Below are 27689 nucleotides of genomic sequence, written 5' to 3'. Positions count from 1 at the left end.
ATAAGGTTTTTTTTATAGGGGGAACTCCCTATGCACCATGACACGAGACATAGTGCCCCAACAATCTTGACGTTATTAGTTAAATGTCGTGATTGCTTGCACAAATCTCGATGTTTACATGCATGGCATTGGGATAAAAGAAATAATTATTTAAATGTTTCCTTTATGCTAATGCCACATTGGGAATATTTTGGGTATTTCCGACATTTAACTAATGGCATTAAGAGTACTTGAACCATTCCCCATGTTTAAAGTGTGACATTGGAGAATGGTAAAGCTTCCAACACGCGTCCTACTGCTTTGACAGAAGCCATGTCTTTTGATGTTTCATATCCCGACGTGCAAAAGATGCATTGGGAAATACTAATTTTTTTGTAGTGAAGATAAAGTCGAAAAGGCGAATGCTGCTGAACTTCTCAAACCTCTACCAGTTCCGACAAGACCTTGGGAGAGCATTTTTATGGATTTCATCACCCACCTCACTAATGTAGGCGACTTTGAGGTCATCTTGGTCATCATTGATTGGTTTTGAAAATATGGCACATTCATTCCCACTAACAAGTTGTGTTTAGCCGAGTTGACAACACACTTGTTCTTCAGACATGTTGTAAAGTTATGGGGAGTCCCGTCAAGCATTGTGAGCGACATAGATGGTATATTCATTGGTATTTCTAGATCGAGTTATTTACTTTCTTGGCGACAAGTCTGAATATATTCTCAAGCTACCACCCTCATATCGATGACCAAACCAAGCGATTCAATTGTATGCTTGAAGAATATTTGCATCATTTTATGGATGCAAGATAGAAGAATTGGATTCAACTATTAAATGTGGCCCAATTCTGTTTCAATGCGTAAACGAGTTCATTAATTGGGAGAAGCTTGTTTGAGATTATTTACAATAAGAAACCTGTACTGCTACATCTTGTTGATCATCCCTGTGTAGAGACGAATCTTCAGGCTCATAACTTTACAAAGAAATGGAAACAAACGACAGACATTGCTCGAGCTTACTTAAACAAAGCCTCGAAGCGGATAAAGAAGTGGGTAGATAAGAAATGCTGCCCCTTGAATTTTGGGTGGGAGATCAAGTCCTCATCAAGCTGTGACCAGAACAGATTCAATTTCGAGGATGTAAAGACCAGTGCCTGGTCAAAAATACGTGGGACTAGTGGAAGCTTCAAAAGGGTGAAAAGTACATCTTATAGAGTGGCATTGCCCATATTGATAAAAATTTATCAAGTTATTCGTGTGAGACACTTGAAACCCTACCATCAGATCCAGATGACATGCAACGTAATGTCATCGTTCAACCAAGCATTGATTTGAACCAGAAAGAAGATAAAGATGTTGAAGAAGTTCTTGTTGTTCGAGTGAGGAATGGTCGAAGACCCACAAGAAGAATCCACGAGTACCTAGTAAAGTGGGAACGTGCTGAAGATCTAGAAGAAACTAGTTGGGAACGTGCCAAAAATCTAGAAGCCTGGACGCAAAAGATTGAAAAGTTCAAGCTTCTTTAGTCGATAGGGACGTCAACTGAATGTCATGAACATGCTTGTCCAGGGCATTATTTGTCTATGGTCGCGTCCCCAAACATCCTCAAACCACCTTCTCTTTATGTTTTGTACTTAGTTTAGTTTATTGCTTTCCTTTTGATGTCACCAACCTAGGGCATGACATTTCACACTTTTCATATGCAAGTCAGTCAGAGCAAAAAAAAAGTTTAAAATATACTATAAGGGAGATGTAGTAGTTGAATCCTCGACCAAGCCTTGTTGTACTCTTTGCAATCTAAGCTTTTTTTTTTTTTTTTTTTTTTTTTTTTTTTTGCAAATTGACAGTTTTCAATGCTTTCTTTAATGATGTTTTCAATGCTTTTATTTCTCTCTCACGTTTTATAAAACTATTTTCTCTCAAAACGTGAAAGGAGGTTACATCATATCGCGATTTTGTCCGCGACTTTTAGATTTAATATGGCTGACTTGTTCACCGAGTTAGAACAAGTGCCGCATAATCACCCATCTCGTGTTTGAAAGATTGCGCTTGTGACACCAAAAACCCCCTTAAAATTGTTACCCTTTACAATTTGAAAGGTAAAAAGAACTCATTTAAAATTTAAATGACTCATTTAATTTTTCTTTTTTTAAAATGTTTTGTAATGCAATAATTGTATATAACTCATTTTGTTCATATTTGTGATGAATTCAAAGTAAATCCAAAAATTAAAAATACTTACTAAATTTTTACTTTAAATTCTAATTCAATTCATTGTAATGTATCAAAATAAAAGTTTATTTGAGTTGAATAATTTATTATCACAATAGGTTTAATTGTTGGGAATGCGCTACTCAAGCCCAGGACCCATACATATGTTGCCATTTTGAAAGAGTTCCTTATCCACGATAGAGCATTGAGGAGAAGGAAAAGTGTATAAATAGAAAGGCTCTCAATAAAACTAAAAAGAAAAGTGGTTAGAGTGATAATTAAGGCACTACACGTTTTTTAAGATAAGTCGATGATTTTTATCATCGGTTGTAGTATACGTGTACCCTTGAATGGAATTAATTAAAATTATAAATATTTGAATCCTATTTAAAATTAAATAAACAAGAATCATAGCTACAATATAAGTTCGACAGATAAAGGTACTGAAGAGATGAAAACCCTTTACAGCGGAATAATTACAGAAACCCAATTTTAATTAGAACCTTAAAAATACCAATACATTGGTAAAAAATTATAAAAATAATTTTTATGGTTAAACATGGTTTGAATAAAAATACAGAGAAGAAAACTTACGCTCGTTGACGACTCTGAATCTACCAATCACCAATTTGGGCACCACCACTTGGAAATCTTCCTATTCTCTAATTGAGATGGTTTGTGAGAACAAAAATTGGAAGAAGCGAATTTTTCTCTAGGAGAGAATTTTTTCAGAGAGAATGGAGAGTCTTCTTCTTCGCAGAACTCACCCGTTCTGATTGTTACGCAAAGAATTCTCACTTCTTCAGACGTAAGAAGTGGGAAGTTGGAGATAATAAATGGGAACGTGGAAAAACTACCCACGTTCCCTATTAACTTAATAATAATTATTAAATTAATATATATTAAAATAATTAATTAATTAATTTAATAATTAATTAAATCATATTTAATTAATATTTTCATTTAAATCATATTTAAATGAATATCTCTCGCATAATCTCTAGTTTTAATTTAATTAATTTAATTAAATCAAATTAAACTAAACTATTAATTAATTCTCCAATTAATTAATAGCTAAATTAAATATCTTATATTTAATTTAATCCATAATTTGAATCATATTCAAATATAAATTTCTCTCATAACCTATAGTTTTAATATAAATTAAATATCTTATATTTAATTTAATCCATAATTTGAATCATATTCAAATATAAATTTCTCTCATAACCTATAGTTTTAATATGTATCATATACACATTAAATTTTAACTTATAGTTTTAATATGAATCTAATTCAAATTAAACTAATATTTGAACTTATTCAAATATTTTATTCTCTCGTAATTTAATTTTGAATCATATCTAAAATTAAATTTATATAATAAAGTCTAATTGAAATATAAACTTTATATTATAATGTATCAATATACATTATATTAATTCCCAAAGTAAATTTGAACATTTCAAATTACAACCAATATAAATAAATCTCATTACTATTTAAGGGGACCTAATGGACCTACAGATCAGAAGCTACAACGATATGAGATTAATTAGTTAAACTCATTAACTAACTACATTAATCAATATTCGTTAACTGTGTGTACACTCCACTAAAGACTCACAGCTGAACTCTTCTCATTGTAGATATATTTCTGTGTCCACGGATATAGACCAATACCAGTAAGTTAGTCCTTCACAAGTGTTCGTAACACCAGCTGGATCAAATTACCGTTTTACCCCTAGGTTACCTCTAGTTCTTAAATACCAGTGTTCCTCTAATGAACAACCTGTTTATGGTCCAACTACTAAACAAAAACCCCTCTCGTGCCATAGAGAGGGTAGGGCCTTTCGTTCAAGTCCTGAAGACCCCAAAATGATAAGCATATTGAGTCGGCAATTTGGCTACTATCACCCGTACAAATCAAAGGACAATCCCTCACAAACAGGAGTTCATAATACACTCAGGATTAAGACTAATTCACCTAGGTCATCCTAATGAAATAGAAATCTAACTAGTTAACGGTGTTACATCTAGTCATTACTATTTCGTGGTCCAGTCTTATGCAAACTCATTGCATAGAATACCCTCACTCGCATGTCATTTACATGAACACATTGGATCAATGTGTTTGTATGAAATACAAAGTTAGCCGTATCCATAGTGTTACAGGATAAGGTACCCTACCTTAACCCTATACTATAGACCCTTTAAGCTGATCTTGAACATTGATCTCCGTATGTCTCTACATACTGTTCAAGACTCATCAAACAGCTTATGATGTTAGTTTATTGGATCACTACAAGAATTTTGGCCTTTAATGTCGGTTTAAAACCGACATTAAAGGCCTTTAATGTCACTTGGCAACCGACATCTTTGCGAGCGTTATTAAAGGCCTTTAATGTCGGTTTTCAACCGACATCTTTGATAGTGTTATTGAAGCCCTTTAATGTCGGTTTGGCTTTAATGTCGGTTTAAAACCGACATTAAAGAGGCCAATAATGTCAGTTTAAAACCGACATCAAAGGCTTGTTTTTGTCCATTTTTAGAAATTTATATTTATTTAATTGTTGTATTATTGTCCATTTTTTATAAACCAACATTGAATCCAACAAGTGAAATTAACTACAAACTTGAAACTACAAGTCACATTACGTAGGAAACCATATTATTCAAGTCTGATTCCACCAACAATGAAAATGCTATTAGCACTTGCACATAAATCCCATTCATATCTTAAAGCAACAATAAATCCCATTCATATCTTAAAGCACATAAATCCCATATTATTCAAGTCTGATTCCACCAACAATGAAAACACGCTTGTAAAATTAACTGCAACCAAACAGAATTATATAAATTCAAAGATCACGACATTTTAAAGGTCTCGAAAATGCTTCTTCAAACAATTATTAATATTGGAAACAGGCACCAAATGCAGCAAGGGCTTGACATTCCTCTTCCTGAACTGTAGCAACCGAGCTCGAATAACCTGAAACCAAGTCACTCAAGAATCAGCTAAGAAAAATGACTATAAAAACCACACCACAGTTCACAGCATCAAAGAGAGGAAAGGACAAATGAACAGTAGTTCAGTTTGGGATAATGGTGAATCTCGGTTAAACTTTAGAGTAATGCCCATGTTTGATTAAACAAAATTGCAGTATAATGAATGGAAGACATGAAATTTTAAAACTAACTAATATATGTGTTTCTCACACTGACACACAAATACAGATAAATTTTTACAGGTAACAGAAGATATTATTAACAGGGCCAAAGTACAAAAAATGGGAGATGAGATGCCTAACAAGACCAATTAAACTAATGCAATAAGATCCACACAGCAAACAGTTAAAAGAAAATTAAACTAAAATCTAACAGCTTACAAGCATAAGGCCAGGAACAATCCCTTTATAAAGAGCAGCAAAACCTTCCTCTCTCAAAATGATTAGATAAAGTACTTAAGATTCTCACCTTCTATAAAGAAGAAGAAAACAACAACAGCCCATCATAGAGAGCAACAGCAACAGCTCCATACAGTTACAAGTAAAAAGAATGGTGTAATTGCAAACCAACTCAAATTAAAGCAATCAATTCACATATTTTGAGAGATTGCTGGGATTTAATTATTGGAACTATTGAGTTCTAAAAAGGAACTAAACTTTTTATTAACATGGAAGGTGCAAACTGAGGGAGATTCAAGAGCTCCCCTATCCCTCCCAACTCCCTATTCAGTACAAGACCAAAAACGATTCAGCACACACTCGCACTATAACAACAAGCTCCACTATAAATCTGTACCGTGGAAGCACATTTACAACTTGTAGGCTACGCTAAGCCGATTCCTCCTTCACTCTCTTTCTAATACACTTTAAAATAGGAGGAGCAGATGGAAGAAATCAAAATGAAATAGCCCAATAAGCTTCCATTTGATAGCCATTTGGTTTTTGAAAATTAAGTTTGTTTTCTTACAACTTCTTTACCAAGGTTTTTATCATTTCCAACTAAACACTTGAATTCTTAGCTGAATTTAAAAAACAAAACATAAAAAAAGTAGATGGAAGTAGCGTGAGTTAAGTTTCAAAAATCAAAAACCAAATAATTACCATACCAAGTAAAGCAGAGCCTAAACAGTTGCTACAAAGTTGGGAGGTTCATGTAAGTCACAGGTGTTACTAAAGCTTAATAAAGAACAAGAGAAACGCTATTTGAACAGCTCATCTCAGCAAAAGTAAGTGCCTATTTGGAATAACTCTCCAATGAAACTGGCCTAGGTCTTATCATTGTAGTGGTAACCAATGATTAATTGCCACTTTGAATGAAAAATGTGGTGGGAACTAACTAGCATTGAAAGAATATACAAATGCTAATAAGGGAAACTTATGTTATCCAGTACTTCAAGTGGATAGAATATTTGAAGTACTAAAGGGAGCGGTAGAGGGCCTTTGTGTCATTTGCTAATCCAGTAAAATCAAATAGAGGCAAAATGTAATGGTTGAAAAAGAAAGGGTAGGACCTTCTGAACCGGTTCCTGTGACTTCAACACAATTGGCGCTGTAAGGACATGGCTGTTGGCACTCGTAACATAAGGCCGCAGCTTTTCCTCCAACAACTCGTTCAACTGACAATAAAATTATAACGATAGTAAATCCAAAGTATATTGACGGTTTAAAGCAAGAAGTACAGGAGGTTATCAGTCTAACAATGCAAAGAAGGGGTAATAAATAGAGACAAATAAGTTACGTTATAAAACATGTGCATATGAATTAGTTATCACTTACGAGGAAGTTTATCCATTACGTCTTTCTTATGTTCCTTCCCAAATACTCATATAGATATATAAATGAAGCATTACTTGATGACTAGGTTCAGAAGAAGAGTCAACCCAAGAAATTGGTGCTTAGAGTACCAGTTAGTCATTTCATAAAGGGAAAACACAGAGATTTAGAAGTGAATAACCTTTTCCTGCCGCCATTTTGTTTCCCACTGCGCATCCAAGATTTTATCAGCAATTTCTCTTTGGGCATTAAGAAGTACAGTCATTTCATAAAATTTTCCAGGGTCTTTAAGATCATCCTGACTCCAAGAAGATGAATTGAGTCAACCTTGAATAAAACATGTTCAACAAAATAATGACAAAAGTAAAAATAAATAAATAACGTGTCCAGCATGAAAATGTTACACATAACTGAAGTGTAAATCTTCTACCACATTCCAAGTAAACCTTACATGGGTTACAAAAATTCTGATTGTGAATGTGTTAAAAATTGACGAAAAACTAAATTGAGTTAACAAGTTCAGAGGATAAAATGTCAAATTTATTTTTTCTTCAGGACTGATATGGTCTTGCTCTTGCTCAAGAGTAAGCAGATGTCTGTTCTCTCTTGAACTATAACAAGGTAGCAGAACTAAGCCCATGTGACTCATAAGAATTTAATAAAAGTAGTTACCGTTTAACCAATATAATCAAGTCAAATAAAACAATTTGCTAAAACAAATAGAGATAAGAGACACATAAACACTTCAAATAAGTAAAACACTGAAAATTAAATATTGGTAGGAAGTTTCTTTTGTGCATTTCAAATAATTAATAATGCAAAAATGCTTCTGTTACTACATAATGTCAATACGCACAGGTTAATAATTTTTATGAAAAATAAAAGACAATACCAACAAAAAAAAATATTCAAAGTAATTGACAGAACAGGAAGCATTTGGTTCCAACCTTGTACTGCCACCAAAATCCCCCAACCAAATGCACCCTTAGTGAAATACGATAATCACATAAAACTCAAATAAAAGCAAAAGTTCAAGAAAAAGAGTAGTAATGGTGTAAAATATCTACCTATCCAGCACTCCATTCTGGCACAAGGTGAAATCTTAATTACATCAGGTGGATCAACACTAATATTTAAACATAATGGAAGAGAACCCGTTCAGTCTTTGCATACTTGCGACATGTACTACAAAGCTTTTTTACCTCTTCCACAGTGGGATCCAGCTGAACTTTATAACGGGCCTGCATACACATCATCAAGTTAGGATATAGACTAGCAATACAGTAAATCAGACAAAGTTCTGGGCATAATGGTCTCCACCCTGGGTTGCCACCTCTCATACTGTACACTCAATGTTTTTCCAATACTTTCAAGTGCTTTTTGGGGTGCCATAGAAAACGGATCTGCAACAAGAATCTGAAAATTAACAAACATGTTTGATGCTCACAGCTTCACATTTTGAGAAAAAAGAAAATGTTAGTGATAAATCAGTATCCGCAAACCCCATGAAACTGAAAATTAGTCTTTCAAAAGAATTAAGTTTACACAAAGCAACATACAGTGATGAAAGAGTAAGCAAAATTCCCAATTCAAACTTACCATTCTTTTCGTCGACAACCCCAAAGCAAAAAACCCCAAAGCAACATCAGTGTTTGAAGAAAGTGAGGAGTGACGGCGGTGGTGGCGGGCACGAGCTGGGCACGAGGGACGATGGTGGTGGTGGTGCCAGCGACTCTTCGGAGAAGAAAGGGAAGATTGTTAGATGAGAATGAGGAGTGAAGAAGAAATTGGAAGGATGAAATCGTGTGGGTGATTGAGAAAGAGTAAAGTAAGAGAGAGAAAGTCATTTTTTATAAAATAAAAAATTAAAATTAAAATTAAAAAGGAGCTTTAATGTCGCTTTTCAAAACAAGGATGTTTAATGTCGGTTTTAAACCGACATTAAAGCTCTAGCTTTAATGTCGGCTTAAAACCGACATTAAACATCCGCATTTTCAAAAACGACATTAAAGCTCTTTTTTCATTTTTTCCAACCGACATTAAAGGCCAGATTTGTTCTAGTGGATTTAGGTTATTAAGATAAAACTAATAATATAATCAATAACACTTATTGAAATTATAATAATAAAATACTTTATTAATGGCAGTCAATTGATTATATTTACTATCTACGAGTTTTAGGACATAAAACCCAACAGGTGCCTTGTAACAATTCTTCAAAATTATAGTGCATGTTAGTGTTTAAAAAAGTGTGTGTAAGTGTAAAAAAAATTGTTTATAAATAATTAGAAAGTCAATTTGAAGGCACCTTAGTCTTTCCCTAGGTTAATTCTTCTCACTATATGCTTCCATGGGATGAGACCTAGAGTCGCTATGCCATAGAGAAACTTCCATTTTTAAAGTTACTGAATTGAAAATTTGAAAAGATATTCGAGGATATATAGTTATAACAGTAAATCTTGAGTGTGATTTTTTTATAAAACCACATGAACATTGGATTATTTTATATTCTTTTAACAAATATCCACCCAAACGATTGTACAACATTCCTCCTGATTGTTTCAATCCATGTAATGAACTTTATAACTTTATTGAATATAGTTCTCGATGAATTTGATTTGTATGTTTTAAGTATCTTAAATCCTTCTGGGATTTTCATATAAATGTCATTATCAAAATATCATATAGATATGTTGTGACTACATCTTTAAGATGCATGTCCAAATTTCATACACAACTAGACCAATTAAAAATCTTAATGTGGTTGCATCCACCATAAAAAAATATGTCTCATTATAACCAATATCGGCATTTATGAAAAACCATGTGCAACTAGTCTTGTTTTATATCTCGTGGTCTCATTATATTCATTTATTTTTCTCACAAATATTCATTTATATCTTAGAGGTTTGACACCTTCTAGTGTTTGGACTACTGATCTAAAAACTTGATATTGTGAAAGTTAATTTAATTCTACCTCAATTGCTTCTTTCCACAAAGATCAATATTTTCTCTATCAACATTCTTCCATAGATTTTGGTTTAGGATCCTCATTTTTAGATATAATATCAAGAGCAATATTATATACAAAAATGTTGTCAACAACTATATTAGTTCGGTTCCATAGTTTATCAAAATCCCATTATTATCCTCAATTGTTTTTATATCTTATTTGATAATCTTATGAGAAGTCAAACTTTAGATTTCTTCTGGAACATCCATATCCTTAATCAAGTTATTGAATCCATTTCTTTTTCAAGGATTTTTGTCTTTTGAACCCACTGGTTTACCATGCTTATAACGTGTTTTAGATTCATTAATGACAACTTGTTATGTTTGGGATATCAATTTTCGATGGGACATTTGTAGCTAATGTATGTAACTTAGTTATTTTCTTTGCATCTACAAATGCATCTGATAACTAATTTTTTATATTTTGCAAATGAATTAATTTCATATTGATTTGAACGAAGATTGATCCAAATTCGTGTCAAATAATAAACCGAACCATACAACAAAAACTAGTCTTAGTGTCAAGTCCGAGTCGATCATAGGGAGCACGTTGGTTCTCAAACCATTAGTTTCCAACCTCAAGTAACCGATTGGGGGGGGGGGGGGGAGTTGAGTTGATTGCAAAGTAGATTGCAAGCAGAAAAGTAAAACTTGTGAAAATTCAATAATAAAAGGATTTAGCTTGGGTTATTAAGACTTTTTCCTTATCCAAAGAATTTATTCATCGAACTATCATTACTTGACAATATGTAAACTTCACCTAACTAACTTAATTGGAACAACCAGTTAAATTGTCCTAAGGTTCTAATTGTTTTAATTCAATACGATTCACACATGCAATATTGAATTTCCCAAAGAGCATTAAGTTCCTTACGTAGAATGTCTATTTTCTCAACGTCTAATTAAAATTCAGTAGGTTCAATTCTACGTTGGCTAGAATCACATTGTCCATCAAATTAGATTTACATGCTAACCTAATCTATTGCTTCTGACCAATTCTTATCAAGTTATCAAAGAGTCACTACAAGAAATATGGGTGTGTTAACTTATTATTAGAGATTTTATATAATACTTCTCAGGCACCCAACAAATTATGAAGTTGAATAGATGATTTTGATGGTCTAACCTCTCGTATAAGGTCGTTGAAGTAAGTCTTCTTATGTGTTGTTAAGTCAAAAGGATAATCATCTCCATCTTTACTTGCAGCGTGAATTTTTATTACATTTCCTCTTGGGTGACATATTCATTGTAATTTATTATTGCAATTGTTGCTTCTTAATGGTATTCTTAGTGTCTTCTTTTGTGAGATTGTCATGTCTCACTACACATCTTGGAATAATGGGAATGATAGTTCCAAACTCATACCTCATTTTCAAGTTCTATCTTAATTGAAAGCTTATGCTGAAGTTTCTATAGAATTGAATTTTTTTTGTGTTATCAATTGATTGATACTTACAGCCATGCTTTTGCAACATTATCTTTTGTGGCAGAGATTTTCATCTTTCTTTATGTTGGTATGTATTTGGATATTGAGAAATGGAATGCTGGTAGCAAAAGGTATAGTCTAAAAGCTTGGAGAAAAATAGTATATATACTTATTGAGAGTTATTGTCATGGTATCTTACACTCTATATCTAAAAGGATCTCATCGAAATCGTTTGAGATATTAATTCTAAATTATTATGTATTTAGATGGATCACATTTTATCAACAATGATATATATTCGATAAGATGGTGAAATAAAAATGTACAGCACTTGCATGGTTATTAATATTCAAAGATGATTGATTTATATTAAATACTTTATAAAAAATGAAGTAGATATTTCTTTTGGGAATATCTTGATGGACAAGAGAGTATGATTAATAGTCATTGTGTAAACTTGCAATAGGGTTTAGGAATGATAAAATTTTCAATTCCTAGGCTAAATATTATTAAAATATTTTTTCGATATATAGAAGTGATGTATGTAATCAGCTCTTCGTCTGAAACTAAATCATAGTTATCCATATTTGTGTGATTTCTTTTTCCACGTCGGAAAACTTTTCATGTATCAAGTTCAAGTTCTTTTTTATTTGCGTAGCTTTGTTTTTTTTTGTATAAATCTAATTCTTTTAATTTACTTTTCCTTCTCTTTACAGAGTTGCAACCGATATGGTGTAGGAGATAATGATTTTAGCACAGGTAAGTTGGTTTTTGGTGCACTTTTGTCTATCTAGTGGCTGTCAGGTACTATGAAATAACCTTAGTACATTTGATTTTGTTGTTCTTTACTTCACTGGTGTACAGTATCATTGAGAGCACTAAAGTGGTATAAACGTTCAATCGGTGCCTCTTTTGGTTGCTCAAAAGACTTATTAGGGAACTTATGGAGCTATTACCATACTTTGTTTCTAATGCCATATTCAATAATTTTTTGTCTCATTGTTCATATTTTCTCTTTCGTTAGATGCGTGTACTTTGTTTTCTTCTACTTACTCCTATCTATGCACATTGAGAAAGTGAATTGCATTATTATCTTAACTACCTCAATTGCTTCAACTAAAAAGTGTGTCTAAAATTTCAACTAATTAATTTGATTACTTTTTTATTAGTTCAATGTAAAATTTTATGTTATTGAGAAAATAATAATACTCAAACCAACTTAATAAGGATGTTACAAGATCATTATATTGTCCATACACAAAACCTAAGCTAAAAGTTTATTTTATGTTTATAAAAATAATATGGATGTCTTCAAGTATTTAAAGATAAAATACATTTGGCCTCAAAAGGTAATTTAAATATTCATAGTTACCTAATTTGTTATGCCCCTCTCTATGTCCTCTCCCTTGATATGCCATAGGATTAAGTTTTTAATTAATCATCATCTAATTAATATTGTATATTTATGCTAAATAATTGTTTTAGGGATTATTTTTAAAAGTTGATGATTGTCACCTCCTTTGCTTCTTCCAAGGATACAATGTGTTCAAGCTTGAGTTAAGTCCTAAGAAGTAGCTAATTGCAAAGCTCTCTCCTCTTGATCTTCATTTTTAAGGTTGTTATTGGTTTTTGAATTAGAAATGTTTGACTGTTGCTTTGTCCGTTGTGAGTGTTTGCGCTATTTCTTGTCTTTATAACAAGTCTTATTTTGAGCTACAATAATCATTTTCTTTTCTTACTAGGTTTTGCAAGAACCCATTGGAGTAGTGAAGTCATATTTGTGGCAATTGATTTATTTATAGGTCTTTTGTAGGTTTGGTAGCCAAATTTGGTTCAAATGTACTTATTTAAATAACTTGTTCATACCAAAACATATATGTTCAGTGCTTCATTGTACAAACACTTTACGAACAATTGTACATATATTAAAGTATATATATTTAAGTGTTCACCATTTCTTTCTAGATGGGTGTGTTGTATAGTACTTTGTGATTGTATTGGTCTGTGTAATGGAAGTGCGACAAGAAAACCAGGGATTCAATAAAAATTAGAGCAACAAAACAGGGACTGAAAATAGAATTATGACATTTGAATCTAAAAAAAAACTGTCATCGAAAACGTTTTCTTGACAATTAATTAAAGTTATGGTAGATGAAATGATGACAGTTAATAAGTGTCATAAATGATAAATAATGACATTTAGTATTTGTCAAACAAGATTAATAATGACACTTATTCTCTGTTAATATAAACAATGACAGTTATTATCTGTAATAAATATAAGTAATGACAATTATTATGTCATAAAATCTAAATAATGACAGTTATAATCATAAAATAAGTAATTCGTGACATTTATTTTGCCATGAAAAATACATTTCGTGGCAGTTTTGTAGAACTGTCATAAAATACTTTTCATGACTGCAAATAACTGTCACGAAATCTTTCTATGACAACTAGTGTCAAAGAATTTACTACAAGTATAAGTTATACATTCCCCAGCATCCAATGTTGTCAAGTGTTTGAGACGATGCGAAGCTACATCTTTAAAAGGGTTAGTTTTAAAGAGTCACCACCAATCATCTCTCCGCAAGGCTGCCAGCAACATCATTCCCCATCTTTCTCTCTCTATGAAGAACCCCATTCTCTCAAACCCGCACCAAAAGAATTAAAGAAGAAGAAGAAGAAGAAGATCGTCCGATGTGGCCCGTCCAGCCCGCTTTATACCTTTAAACCGGTCGGTTATAAAGAAAGATCCGACCGAACCCCGCTCATTTATTTACACCCTTATTTCTCGAAAACGTTATCTTCCATCTCATGCTACCGTTCGTTCGTTAGTTGAAAGTTCTAGCAAAAAATGGCAACTGGCGCTTCACTCGTTCGAGTTTCATCATTGAAGCTGCTCTCTTCAGTCTCTCATGGCGATGATTTCTCATCTTCATCAAAGTCCTCATCCTTCTTGGGCGCGCCACTTAATTTTCTTCCTTCTTATCGTTCCGGTATGCCCGAACTTCCCTCAAACCTTGTTAGCTTGCTTGCTTCTAATTCTATTTCTTATCATTCGTTTCGGTGATGGGTTGGCTTTTTTCTCGTTCTTTGCAGGGAAACGAACGCCGTTTCATGAGAATCTTGTCATTGTATCCAAGAGAATATCGGGTCTGGAGGAAGCCATGAGAATTAGGAGGTACTGCAGACTCACGGGCTTTAAGGCTCTTTAAGCACGTATGAGACTGTTTATTATTCTTTCATCTTATACGTTTATTTTCTAATTGATTCCGGTCGAATCCCCTGCTTATAATACCTAACTTACTGGTTTAGGCTGCTTGATGTCTTGTGGCATTTCTTTATAGTAGTGCTCTTTGCTAAGTTAGACATTTGTTATATCGTGAAATGTACGATTTTTTAATGTTTATTAAAGAAAATAGATTACCATCCCTCGATTAGAACTCTTGGTTAGTTAATTATGAGAAATCCAAAAAGTTTTGAAAATGGTCCTGTATAAGTCTCTCCAGAAGATTTGTAGAATGATACGTGGCGTTACTCTCATTTTTAGAACCAATGTACGAGGTTTTCCTCTATAAACTTTTATTTCTCAATGTAATCTTGTTATATCTATGTAGTAACTATATTTTGTGAGATAGATGAGGATGCTATAGATGTATCAATCTAGTTGGGATATCCGGGTGTATCTACTTATCTCTATTCTCGTGTTTCTGTTGATTAGCGTTAACTTTCATTATATTTTGTGGAATAACCTCTTTTTATTATATAAACGAATCTTGTTTCCATTTTAGAAAAAGTATTGAGTCGACCGACCAATATGATTGAAAAACGATTGCCTCCTCATATTCAGCTGTGAGAAAGGGTTTATGTGGCTGGCTACCTAGGTCCTTCCTTTATGAATAAAGACTGTAATCAGATGTCATTTCCTGAAAGTCGTTGCATTTTTTTTTTGTAGTTTCCACTTTCCATATTATTTCATTATAGCTCTATCTACCTTTATAGTTTATTTATTTTTTCATGTAGAGAGCGTGAGCTTGGCATTGTACAAAAAGTTAGAAAGAGACAACCATTGAGGCGTGGGAAGGTATCTCCACGTCTTCCTGTGCCCGATCACATACAAAAGCCTCCTTATGTTGGTTCTTCTATACTGCCAGAAATTTCAAGTGAGTATCAAATGCATGATTCCGAGGGAATTGCTAAAATGAGGGCTGCTTGTCAGCTTGCCGCTCGTGTGTTAGAGTATGCTGGAACTCTAGTTAGAGTAAGTTTTTGGCTTCTACATTCAATATCGGTTACTTTATCATCTAGCACATTGATATTGGAACGCTGGTGATAAATTGTGTGTAATTATTTATGATTTAATGTTGTTTAGGCATCTAGTTCGAAGGATGTGGCTATGTTAAATGTCAAATGACATTTGAGTTTCTCTTGACACATGATTTTGTTTCAGCCCTCGGTAACAACAAATGAAATTGACAAAGCAGTGCATCAGATGATTATTGATGCTGGTGCTTATCCTTCACCTCTTGGCTACGGGGGATTTCCAAAGAGTGTTTGCACATCAGTTAATGAGTGCATGTGTCATGGAATACCAGACTCTCGTCAATTACAGGTTCCATATTTGTATATCAAATACTGAAACAAAATTCATGTTTTTTACACTAACAATAATTCTTTTGTGCAGAGTGGTGATATAATAAACATTGATGTGACGGTCTATCTAAATGTATGTTCTTAATTGTTTCTCATTCTAGATTTTAGTTCATCACCAGATATGTTTTCTGCTTTTTGTTTCATACATATAGCATTGTTTGGGTAATAGCGGCAGTGCTATTTCTTCCATTAGTTTTGGAACATCTTTGTTCTAGAATCTACTTAAATGCTGGATTTGGTAAACTCTACATACATGCTGCAAACCTATATTCTGAAAGCTATGTAGTGATGAAAATATCTAGTCTCTACTGTTTAGTCACCATAAAACCAAAATGAAATAGAAACATGAATGTTAATGGGATTTCCTTTAAACCCAACCAAGCACAGAGATTCATATCTTGGATTAAGAGATTATTCACATAATGATAATAAGATTGACAGAATTATGTTTCATTACAACCATTGAAGGGACAATCATAACTTCAATAATGGGCCTCAAAGAGTTAACTCTAATGGGGTGTTTGGCTCAAGAAGTTGGATTTGGGGGTTAACTCCACTCTTGTTTGGCCCAAGAAGTTTGTGTGCCCCATGACCCAAAAAACATCAATTTTATGTCTTATTAACTCCTTACACTATGAGCATGCCTCACGACTAAACAACTCTTCAATCTTCACAACTCCACTTCTTGTCCCAAACACTTTCTTAATGATTTGAAGGAATAGGGTTTGTCCTAATTTAAAGATTCCAAAACAAAAGAAAGAGAAAAATGTTGAAGGGAATATGTGGAATCATGGATTTAGATATCTTTTCATGATGGAAAAAGTTTGGATTCAACTAAAAAATTGCTTATTTTACATTGGTGTAATTTTTTCAGTCTAAAAGAATATAAACAGGGTATATGTATCATATATATTCACACAAAGGTATAGATAATATACTTATATCAACAGATAGATTTATAGGAAAACTTGTTTTCACCTCTTGGGAATAGCACCCCTGGTATGTTCGACTTCAAGTGAAGTGCGGTACAAGTTAGGGTTAAATCCCCAATTGTCTGGTAATGAGTTTTCAAGTTCCCAGTGAATTTCTTTAGGTTAAAAAATTTGCATGCACAACTCCACGAGAGATCTGCCCTAATTCATTGTATTTTGGTTAGTTTCCATGCAGTATGTATGTGTTAGTTTTGATAGCTAAGTTTTCCCCCTTAAATGTTAGGGATATCATGGAGACACATCGAAGACATATTTTTGTGGAGATGTAAGTGACGGAATGAGGCGTCTCGTGAAGGTACTTTTTGTTAATTTTGGATTAAGTTATTTTATAATGAATGGCTTAATATTGAAGGTTATTCAAATTTTGCAGTGCAAATAATGCATCGCCTTTTGCCACTTCTTTGGTAGGCTTATCGTTTGCCTCTTTTTTTTTTTTTTTTTTTTAGTTTCAGGGCATCCTCCTTAATCCAGTTCCCTAGGATGTTCCTTATTGATTTGATTATATCTCTGTTTCACATAAAAGAGAGAAGATAGGAAAAAAAAAAGAATCTTTTTGAATAAAATTGTTCATATCTGGTGTAATAATTTCTCCTTTTTCTTTTCCGTTAAAATAATCTTGTGTACTAATTTCAGTTCTATACTAATCCTAGTATTCTATTCTATGGTATTGGTTTTCTTTTACCCTTTTGTTGTTTAAATTCCGTTGGTATTTCAGGTTACTGAGGAATGTCTCGAGAGAGGTATCGCTGTATGCAAGGATGGTGCTAGTTTTAAGAAAATTGGGAAGAGAATCAGGTATTTCATATACTCTCAATTTTCTTATGTGTGGAACTACTTTTATCTTATGATCGAATGCCAATTCTTCAAAAGGCATCTTTCTTTCTAAACAAAAACAAAACTTTTCATAGATATAATATAATGAAAAGAGACTAATGTTCAAAATACGAGGAGACATAATGATCATGAAGAACACACTAAAAGTAGGGTCAGTGGGTGTATCCTACTATCTCAACTAGGTTGAGACAACCTTAGCACCCTCATCATTTTCCATTACTAAATATATCCATAGAACAAAATGTAATAGTTCACTGAGTTTTATTGCTAATTAAACTTAAATGTAATTTAAGCTGGAGAAACAAAAGCCATTCCAATTGAGACATATGTCTTCCATTGAATAATAAGCAAAGAGTTTGAATTATGGACACTAAGAGGAAGCATGGAGCCGAGCAGAACCAAAGCAATCCAACCACTCAATCGCAAACCTAATTTCAGACAATAAGGCTTTGACTGCATTTGACCATCATATTTGGGCTTTTAATGAAAACAAAGGACCTCTCAACACTTGGGAAATATTATCGTGGAATGGAGGTCTAAAAATCTGAAAGTACATTAAAGTATCCGAAGAGCTTCCACCAACATTTACTAGAGATGGGGCATTGAGAAAACAGATGTTGCAAGTCTTCACCATTGGCTAAGCAAAGAGAACAAATACATGGAGATACATGATGAGCTTGAAGCTTGTGTTGCATTGTGGATGAGAGCTTGAACTAGTTCAGGGAGCCTAACATCACAATCCAAATAAGAATATTAATTCTTTTTGGACTGTTGTATTTCCACAGGGATTGGAAGATGTCTTTATCAAGTGAGGATGATGCGTTCGAACATTTTGATAAAGATTTAATCTTAGAACTCGATGACACAGTTGTACAACCTATATAATGGATCCTGTTCAAATAAGGTCGTCTTGATAAAGACTTAACCATGAACTTACTAGAGGATTCCAAGGACGAATGCCTTGAATCGAGGGATGAAGAGTCTTAAATTACATAGCAGCTGCTGGAATTCTGATAATTTCTCATCTTTTAGTTGTCTTCTAAGCAAAGTTCTTTGAGGAAGTCACCGGATTCCAATGGTCACTGATGCTGCCATTGGGGGCAGCACTGGAAAAGATGAGGGAAGGTCAGCTCAAAAGGCTGGTCTGAACACCATGGATCAAACCAAAAGTAGATATTTTTTCCATTCTCTATCTTGAAGACTGCAAGAGATTCGAAACGGTCGTAAATCTTTTAAATATTAATCCATGGGCTCCGTAAACTCTACCAAACTTCCCAGAAGTGTGCCACTGATGCAGATCAACTCCATGTATGCTCTTCACAACTTTGCACCAAAATGCATCAGGTTCTTTCATAAACCTCCAGCTCCACTTGAATAACAAGACTAGGTTTCTATGTTTCAGATTGCTGATTCCTTTCCCTTCTTCTTGCAAAGCTTTTGTGGCTAGCTCTCATCTCACAAGGTGATTCATCTTAGAACCTTTCTACCCTTCCCAGATAAAATTACTCATTATCCTTTCTAATTCCGCTCTTACTGCTTAGTGAATTTGGCATTTGAAAAATGCACATGTAGTATGTTGGGAGATTCACCAAAACTGCATTGCAAAGGGTTTAGCTGTCCTCCTTTAGACAGATTGTATCTCTTCCATCTGTCATGTTTCAAGGCACCCTGTCTAGTATTGGTTGCCAAAAAAATTGTTTTTCGGGTAATCAGCTAGTATGGCAGCCCCAAGTATGTGAAAGACTGATCCACCCTTGCAATTAATTCGAGAAGCTGTTAATAGCAGAGTGTTTTCATCAATGTCTATCCCATACAATGTCGATTTCTCCCAGTTCACTTTCTGCCCCGAATACCATTCAAAAAAGCCAATTGTTTTTATGAGATTATCCAGTATAGCTTGCAAAATAAATTAGGTCCCTTTCTTCTATGCAGTACGAGGTCAAAAAAGCCAATTGCTCTTTTGAATTAGGTCCCTTTCTTCTATAGAGTACAAGGTCGAGAAATAATCTTTGATTGCTAGCTGAATATCTTCCTCGAAGGACAGGAGGACTTCTTTTTCTGCCTTTATATCAAAGAATTCCAATTCTGAAGTTAGGTCATTCTCCTTTCTTTCCTTTCTAATTTTTAGTCAGCCAACCAGGTTTTTCATCTGTCTTTCACTTTACGCAGCTTTAGATTTATTACAAAATCAGCCTAACCAGCAGAATTATCATCTTCCAAGGTTTCTTTAATTATACCTGAGAAAGAAACATTCAACAGCCAACTATTGTAGAATCTGAATGGTGTGGGTGGGACCCCCAAAGACCTGCTCCTGCCTCTAAAAGCAGGAAATGGTCTGGGAATAGTCGGGCATTCATGTTAACAATGGAATTATCAAATAGTTCAATCCATTCTTTTACCCCTTTATATTGAAAATTATAAGTAAAACAAAATTCCTTTAGAAAAATAAATACGTTGGGCCATTCATTCAACACCTGTATCATTAATAGTTAAGAAACAGAGAATCATGGAAGCCTTCTTCCCCCATTAATCATCTCTTTTCAAGTTTTTCTTAGCACTGTTAATGATGTGCTCGAATGAACATCAACACCCAGACGACGAGAAAAGGAAACTAAGAAAGTTGAGCTACTGATAAATACAAAGAGGAAGTTGATCAATCCTTTAGAGGCTCCCATCTATCCCTCACTCGTCAACTCCTTCCCAAGAAAATTTATCACAGTTTTGTGATTCTCAAGGCTCTTACTAGATAGGAATTCTAAACTCACACAGGCTCTTTTATAGGGAAATTTTAGAAAAATGATGAAATATACAACAGGAAAACTCCAAGACAAAGTAATAACCAACCACCTTCTAATTTTCACATATCAGGTAGAGTAGTAATACAAAAAGAAGTGAGTAGGCACTTCAAAAAAAAAAGAAATTACCACAAAAATACTAATGTCCCAAAAGTAATTTTGTAAGAAGTAATGTCCCAAAATCCTAAAAAATTCTACAAGATCTTGAAGACTCCAGTTCCTCTGGAACCATAGCTCTTCAAAGGTAAGCTCACCACATTAAGCGATAATTCTGCCTTGTTTCTGAGGGGTGGGATAAGCGTGATAAATGGGAGTCCCTAAGGCTTCTAGGAAAAACCATGCATGTATGACATACACTAAAAAAGTTGAAGTCCTTTCTCACACCTTGAGTGTAGAGATGAGCTACCGCTTGCCATAAAAGAGAGAGAACCCACTAACTCTATTCCTGGTGCAATTTTGTTCTTAAGAGAACCTAGCATTTGCTCTATCCTGGATGGCTTACTATTGTTGTCCAATATTCCGCATGTTTACATGTTTATGCAATGTGCTCCTGCTGAAACTTGATTACTATGATGCATATGTACTATTTGTTATTTTATTCTGTGCCACGTTAAAAGATTGATATATTTCTACAAGCTACCTGTTTCTTTAATCTAGTATGTACAATTGCCAGTGAACATGCTGAAAAGTATGGCTATGGGGTGGTGGACCGTTTTGTTGGGCATGGTGTGGGATCTGTATTTCATTCTGAACCACTTATATATCACCACCGTAAGCGGTCCCCCCTCTCTCTCTCTCTCTGTCTCTCCCTCTCCCTATCTCCCTCTCTCTCTCCTTTTTGGGGTATCCTTTTGCTGCATCTTAATTCTTACCTAAATGATTGTTTTTTGTAACTCATTGTTAGTTGGTATGGCCAGGCAATGAGGAACCTGGACAAATGGTTGAAGGTCTAACCTTTACAATTGGTGAGTGCCTCTAAAATCATTGTTTCCTTTCTGGGTAAATGCAGCTTTATAAGCTGTTGGTAACTTTGATCTTTAGCATCTAATTGAAATTTCATGTGTTTATAGGCACTACATTGAATTATCGAGGATAAAAAGGAGAAAATAATTTTTCATTGAACTGCAAATTAACAAAATGAATACACTATACATGTGATGTTCGTGCTTGCAGATAATTTTATTAAAAGTTGATCAAAGTGATGTGGAGCATATTAATGGTCGAAGAAAATTGATTCAAATTTCATAATGTCATTTGCTAGTAGGAAATTTCTTTTTCCACTTTCTTTTTGCCTCAAAAGAAAAAACATCATCATTAAAAGGTCAAATATAAAAGAAAGGGAAAACCATTCCTTCACCAGAAAATTCAAAGGAAGAAGGCCCTCCCATTGGTTTGAGTATGTATATATATTTCACAAGAGTCAAACCTTTCATTGAAAAGATGGAAAGATATACTATTGCTCACACGAAACACTCCAAAAGGACTGAAAAAGAAAAAGTAAGAGAAATATAAAGAAACTGCAACCCATAACAAATGATAATGTCAAAACCTTAACAAAGAAATACATTAAATTGAATCAAGAGAATAAACAGCCAACCACCCATAGAAGTTGAAACAGACTTCCGAAAGCTCCATAGAGTATTGCAAAGAATCTCAATCTACCTTTTCAGGAACTTTATTTGACAAAGAACCCTCTTAGGAGTTGCAAATTTTATCTAATTTCTTGTCGAGACTCGAGATGAGTAATCCAAGCTGATAACTTGGCATTAGATATCGTATTTGACTTCACAAGAAATGTTGAAAATCAATCTCAAATAGTCTTTTAAGATACAATTCACACATCTTCAAAAGGAATATACAGAAAGGATATAGGCCAAAAAATATTTTAAACTTCCAAAAAGTATTCATTTTTCTCGAATAATGAAGGTTAATGAAGAATTCGAAGAAACTTTTGCAGGCAAAGAAACCATCTTATAACTAATTAGTTACTTCCTATGTTTATTTTTGGCTGTGGAGGTCAGTTATTTGCTGTGATGTAGCAAAAACTGCTCTAACTATCCACTTTCTTGTCTGTGTAGAAACTGATAAGAAGAAACCACTGTCCACAGAGGGGGAGAGGGGAAGAGTGTGTAAGGATAAATCTACGTGTGTGCACGATTTAATTCAAGATGCAGTAGTTAGCAGTTGTGGTTATTGAGGACACTACCTTTTAAGTAAAAGTTAAAACATGCAAATAAAGGAAAGATGACTACTGAAATATAAAACTGTTCCTCTTATGGAACTTTTTTAAGCCAGGGAGGGAGAGGGGAGTGTGCCAATTACAATTTAGTTAAATTTTCTTTCATCTCTAATGAAACTGTTAGACCTCCCATTAGGTATGTCTATGACAGAAGGAAGAATAAAGATGGCAGGGTTAGTTAAGACAGTTAGCCACTCGTGCAATAGGCATGATTAGTTAAGTCGGTTAATTACCAGTATAAATAGTTGGTTGTTAGGCGGGAAGATGGCAGTCATTCTTTTGTAAGAAATTAGCTGTTGAATCTTGAAAGAAAGATCAATAAGAGAGTCTCCTGGATTGATTTCTTATCAATCCAGTTTGTAACATTTTGAGTAAATAAATAAAAGATTGATATCAAGGAAGAGTTCTATCAAATTGGTATTAGAGCAACTTGGAAGAAAAATGGTTCAAACAAGGATAGAGGAAAGATCGGAATTGATCGATCAAGAAATTACCGGAATAAAGAAAGAGATCGGGAAATTGCCAGCGATCGAATCAGGTTTGAGCGATATCGCGAAGAACCTGGAAAACAGCAGCAAATGTTAATGATGATGATGGAAACGATTGAGAAGGATAGAACCGTAGTGGGTGAACGAACGTCGGAATCTGTTGCGCATGAGTCTGCGATAGCCAAAGGAAAAGAAGACGAGGCGACGTCGAGTAAAGCCGCCGAGTCGGGCCGAAATATCGGAGAAGACCGATACGAGAAGAAAACAGAGATCGAAGAAACGTCAACCGATCGGAGCAAATTTAAAAAGGTTGAAATGCCGATGTTCGTCGGAGATGATCCAGATTCATGGCTATTCCGAGCAGAAAGGTATTTCCAAATCCATAAGCTTAATGAATCGGAAAAAATGCTAGTTTCGACAATAAGTTTCGACGGACCAATGTTAAATTGGTACTGATCTCAAGAGGAAAGAGATAAATTCCTCAGCTAGACGAATCTAAAAGAAAAGCTGTTAGTTAGATTCAGGTCGAGTAGGGATGGAACTGTCTTAGGAAAATTTTTGCGAATTAAACAAGAGAACACAGTAGAGGAATATCGCAACCTTTTCGATAAATTGGTTGCACCATTGTCTGATGTTCAAGAAGAAGTAGTCAAAGACACCTTTATGAACGGACTAATTCCGTGGATAAGAGCCGAAGTCGCCTTTTGTAGGTCGAAAAGATTAGCTGAAATGATGCAGGTCGCGCAGCTGGTCGAAAACAAAGAACTGATCAGAAACGAAGCGAATTTAAATAATTTGATGAGCGGGAAATATCCTCCACATCCAACCATTAGTAATAATAAAGCAACGACAGCCACGGTGACGGCAGAGAACAAAGGAAATACTGCTTTTCCTATTCGAACCATTACACTTAGGAATTCTAATGGCAATGAAGTTCGCAGAGAAACGAATGCTAGAAGGTTGTCGGATGTCGAGTTTCAAGCTCGGAAGGAGAAAGGACTCTGTTTCCGATGCAATGAAAAATATTCTGCTGATCACAAATGTAAGATAAAGGAGTTGCGTGAGTTATGAATGTTTGTGGTGGTGAATGAGAATGAAGAATACGAAATAATCGAAGAGAAGGAAGCTGAGGAGAAGGAGCTGACTATGATGAAAGTAAAAGAGAATAACAAGGCGTATGTCGAACTCTCCATCAATTCTGTCGTCAGGTTAAATGATCCGGGTACAATGAAAGTCAGAGGGAAACTCATGAGGAGGACATAATCATATTGATTGATTGTGGAGCTACTCACAACTTCTTATCGGAAAAATTAGTTGAAAAATTGCAGATACTGATCAAGGAAACAGCTCACTATGGAGTCATCCTGGATTCGGTACAAGCCATTCAAGGGAAAGGAGTCTGTGAAGGTGTGGAAATTCAGTTAGAAAATTGGAAACTGAAGGAGGAATTTCTACCTCTTGAGCTAGGAGGAGTTGATGTCGTACTTGGTATGCAGTGGTTACACTCACTTGGTATAACAGTGGTAGATTGGAAAAAGTTGATGCTTACTTTCATTGCTGAAGGAAAACAAGTAAGTATCAGAGAGACCCTAGTTTAACTAAAGCTCGGATTAGCTTGAAAAGTATGATCAAAACGTGGAGAGACCAAGATGAAGGCTATTCGTTGAATGTAGGGTAATGGAAGTTATGAATAATAATAAAAAAAAGAGCAGCAGTGCAATGATGCTTTAGTAATTGAAACAACTTCGGTGCATAGTGTGCTGAAGCAATTTGAAGATATATTTGAATGGCCTGAGAAATTACCCCCAAGAAGAGATATTGAACATCACATCCACTTGAAAGATGGCACCGATCCTATTAATGTAAGGCCGTACAAATATGCATATCATCATAAAGATGAGATGGAAAAGCTAGTTGAAGAGATGTTGATCTCTAGGGTCATTCGACCAAGTAAAAGTCCTTTCTCAAGTCTTCTGGTTAAAAAGAAGGATGGAAGCTGGCGTTTCTGCGTCAATTACCGAGCAGTCGATAATGCTACTGTACCCGATAAGTTTCCGATACCGGTTGTGGAAGAGTTATTCGACGAGTTAAATGGGGCTACCTTATTTTCGAAGATTGACTTGAAGTCTGGCTACCATCAAATAAGAATGGCAGAAGAAGATATTCAAAAAACGGCTTTTAGAACTCATGAGGGTCATTACGAGTTCCTTATAGTGCCGTTTGGATTAACAAACGCGCCAGCCACCTTCCATACGTCAACTTTATCTTAGTTTTCACCTTGAGGACAAGGTGAGTTTGGAAGGGGGGAGTAATGTTAGACCTCCCATTAGGTATGTCTATAACAGAAGGAAGAATAAAGATGACAGGGTTAGTTAAGACAGTTAGCCACATGTGCAATAGGCATGATTAGTTAAGTTGGTTAATTATAGCTGGTTGTTAGGTGGGAAGATGGCAGTCATTCTTTTGTAAGAAATTAGCTATTGAATCTTGAAAGAAAGATCAACAAGAGAGTCTCCTGGATTGATTTCTTATCAATCCAGTTTGTAACATTTTGAGTAAATAAATAAAAGATTGATATCAAGGAAGAGTTCTATCAGAAACTTTACTTTCAAATGTATCATTTTATTTCACTCTCATATCCGTAGTTTTAATTTCTTCATTGCAGAACCAATTCTTACGATGGGAGGCATTGAGTGCATAACATGGCCAGATAATTGGACGACTTTAACAGCTGATGGTAGTCCAGCTGCTCAATTTGAGCACACTATTTTGATAACTAGAACGGGAGCTGAAATTTTGACCACCCCTTGAAATTACATGTATTAGGTGTGATATATCTAATCTACCATGCATCCATCAGTCCATCGTACTCTGACTTGAGCAGCTGAATTTTAGTATATAATTCTGCGAGAATTATTCTTTATACATGGGAAGATGGATTTGATCGGAACTTATGTACCAGGTGATGCATGTATACTATTATTATGTACGGAAAAGATTTATAGTACTCGAATATTACATGGTCCTTCCATTCACTATTTGACACGTCATTAGAGGTATATTGCTTAGGTCCTTGTATTTCTAGTTTTTGTTCATTTTGTTCTCCATGCTTTTATAGGTTAGCTTTGGTCCCTATACTTTGAATTTTGGTTCATTTTGGTCTTTACTTTCTAAATGTTTATTTTGGTGCTTATACTTTCTAACTATAGTTTATGTTGGTTCTTGAATTATCAAAAATTGACTATTTTGATCCCTAAAAATTAAAATAAAAACGAAAATGAAGGAACCAAAATGGACACTTTTTTAAAGTTTTGGGATCAAAATAAACAAAAACTAAAAAAGGAGCATAATCAAAGTTGTGAAATATAGGGATCAAATGAATATTTTAAAAGTTTAGATCAAAATAAGCATTTTGAAAGTATAGTGATGAAAATTAACAAAAAGAAAAATTAAAAAAAATAAGAACTAAAATACTATTTATTAAACCAAAAATTAATTCTTTTAGCGATGGTCGGTGATGTTGTTGATGAGTCATAACTTTATATTTCATAATTAAAAAGATATAAAATTTAAATCCAGTTTTTAAATTTTTAAGATGAACTTATAATAAATCGCTTTAACCTGTTATTGAAATTCTACTATGAAAAAACCATGTCATGTTTGGAAAACTAAAAGAAAAAAATAGTTTTCAAAAACACCGTTTTTGGTTTTAGAATTTTACTTTCGTTGTTATTAGTTATTTTAAGATAGATGAAAACCATAATAGAGATAATGGGGAAAAAACATAAAAATTGTTTGTTTAAATTATAGAAATGATTTATGAATTTTTGCAAGGAATTTTGGACCAATAACAAACTACCACATTAATTATTAGAAATTGAACACATAAACGGGTCAATTTTAATGATGTACGAGTTAATCATGATCGTTGTGTCAAATTAATTATTTTGGTTCAATTAAATATAATTTCAATTGACCTTTAATAAACTTAATTTAATTACTTCAAATGCTAAATATGAACTAAACCCACGTACTTGAACCACAAGCTAATAGATGATTTCTTTCATTTGAAGGGGACATAAATTAGTACTCTAGTAGATCTAGATAAAAGTTTCCCAAAAAAGTCGATCACCCTCGAAAATCGAAGTTCTTTTGAAAATACAAGCTTTTTTCCCAAATACTTCAACTTCAAGAATTTCACTTCTCCAAACCAAGTGTTGACATTAAACTGAAAGAGAATCAAAGAATCAAATACTAC

General features: G+C 34.1%; 1 protein-coding gene and 2 long non-coding RNA genes across 4 annotated transcripts; 2 read left to right on the top strand and 1 right to left on the bottom strand.

Moving 5' to 3' along the window:
* Nucleotides 1-8070: 8070 nt before the first annotated feature.
* LOC127149618 (uncharacterized) lies at nt 8071-8818 on the bottom strand. The gene is made up of 3 exons (XR_007821303.1): nt 8589-8818; nt 8310-8392; nt 8071-8230 (listed from the first exon to the last, which is right to left on the bottom strand). It is a non-coding gene; the product is annotated as an uncharacterized LOC127149618 (long non-coding RNA).
* A 5390-nt stretch (nt 8819-14208) lies between these two features.
* LOC103499439 (methionine aminopeptidase 1B, chloroplastic) lies at nt 14209-26509 on the top strand. Of its 2 annotated transcripts, XM_008462447.3 has the most exons (10): nt 14210-14426; nt 14530-14611; nt 15454-15691; nt 15881-16042; nt 16115-16156; nt 17299-17370; nt 17791-17870; nt 21378-21475; nt 21622-21669; nt 26097-26509. In XM_008462447.3, the coding sequence occupies exons 1-10, from the start codon at nt 14285-14287 to the stop codon at nt 26240-26242; spliced, it is 1110 nt and encodes a 369-aa protein (XP_008460669.2). In that variant the 5' UTR covers nt 14210-14284; the 3' UTR covers nt 26243-26509. The 2 variants fall into 2 exon arrangements, with proteins under 2 accessions (XP_008460670.2, XP_008460669.2); XM_008462448.3 differs by lacking the exon at nt 26097-26509 and having other exon boundaries at nt 14209-14426; nt 21609-21669.
* Nucleotides 17906-20829, top strand: LOC127149617 (uncharacterized). Its single transcript, XR_007821302.1, has 2 exons — nt 17906-19217; nt 19312-20829. It is a non-coding gene; the product is annotated as an uncharacterized LOC127149617 (long non-coding RNA).
* Nucleotides 26510-27689: the final 1180 nt, after the last annotated feature.

This window comes from Cucumis melo, chromosome 5 (assembly GCF_025177605.1).
Source record: "Cucumis melo cultivar AY chromosome 5, USDA_Cmelo_AY_1.0, whole genome shotgun sequence".
In the NCBI taxonomy this organism is placed as follows: Eukaryota; Viridiplantae; Streptophyta; class Magnoliopsida; order Cucurbitales; family Cucurbitaceae; genus Cucumis; species Cucumis melo.
The sequence above is the reverse complement of the archived record's forward strand: the minus strand, read 5'-3'. Positions and strand labels throughout refer to the sequence as shown.

Excerpts from the sequence above, each read along its gene's own strand:
- LOC103499439 (XM_008462447.3), top strand. The coding sequence starts at position 14,285 with ATGGCAACTGGCGCTTCACTCGTTCGAGTTTCATCATTGAAGCTGCTC. Across the intron at positions 16,157-17,298 it reads ATGTGACGGTCTATCTAAAT|GGATATCATGGAGACACATC; the intron begins GTATGTTCTTAA and ends CTTAAATGTTAG. Across the intron at positions 21,476-21,621 it reads ACCACTTATATATCACCACC|GCAATGAGGAACCTGGACAA; the intron begins GTAAGCGGTCCC and ends TGGTATGGCCAG.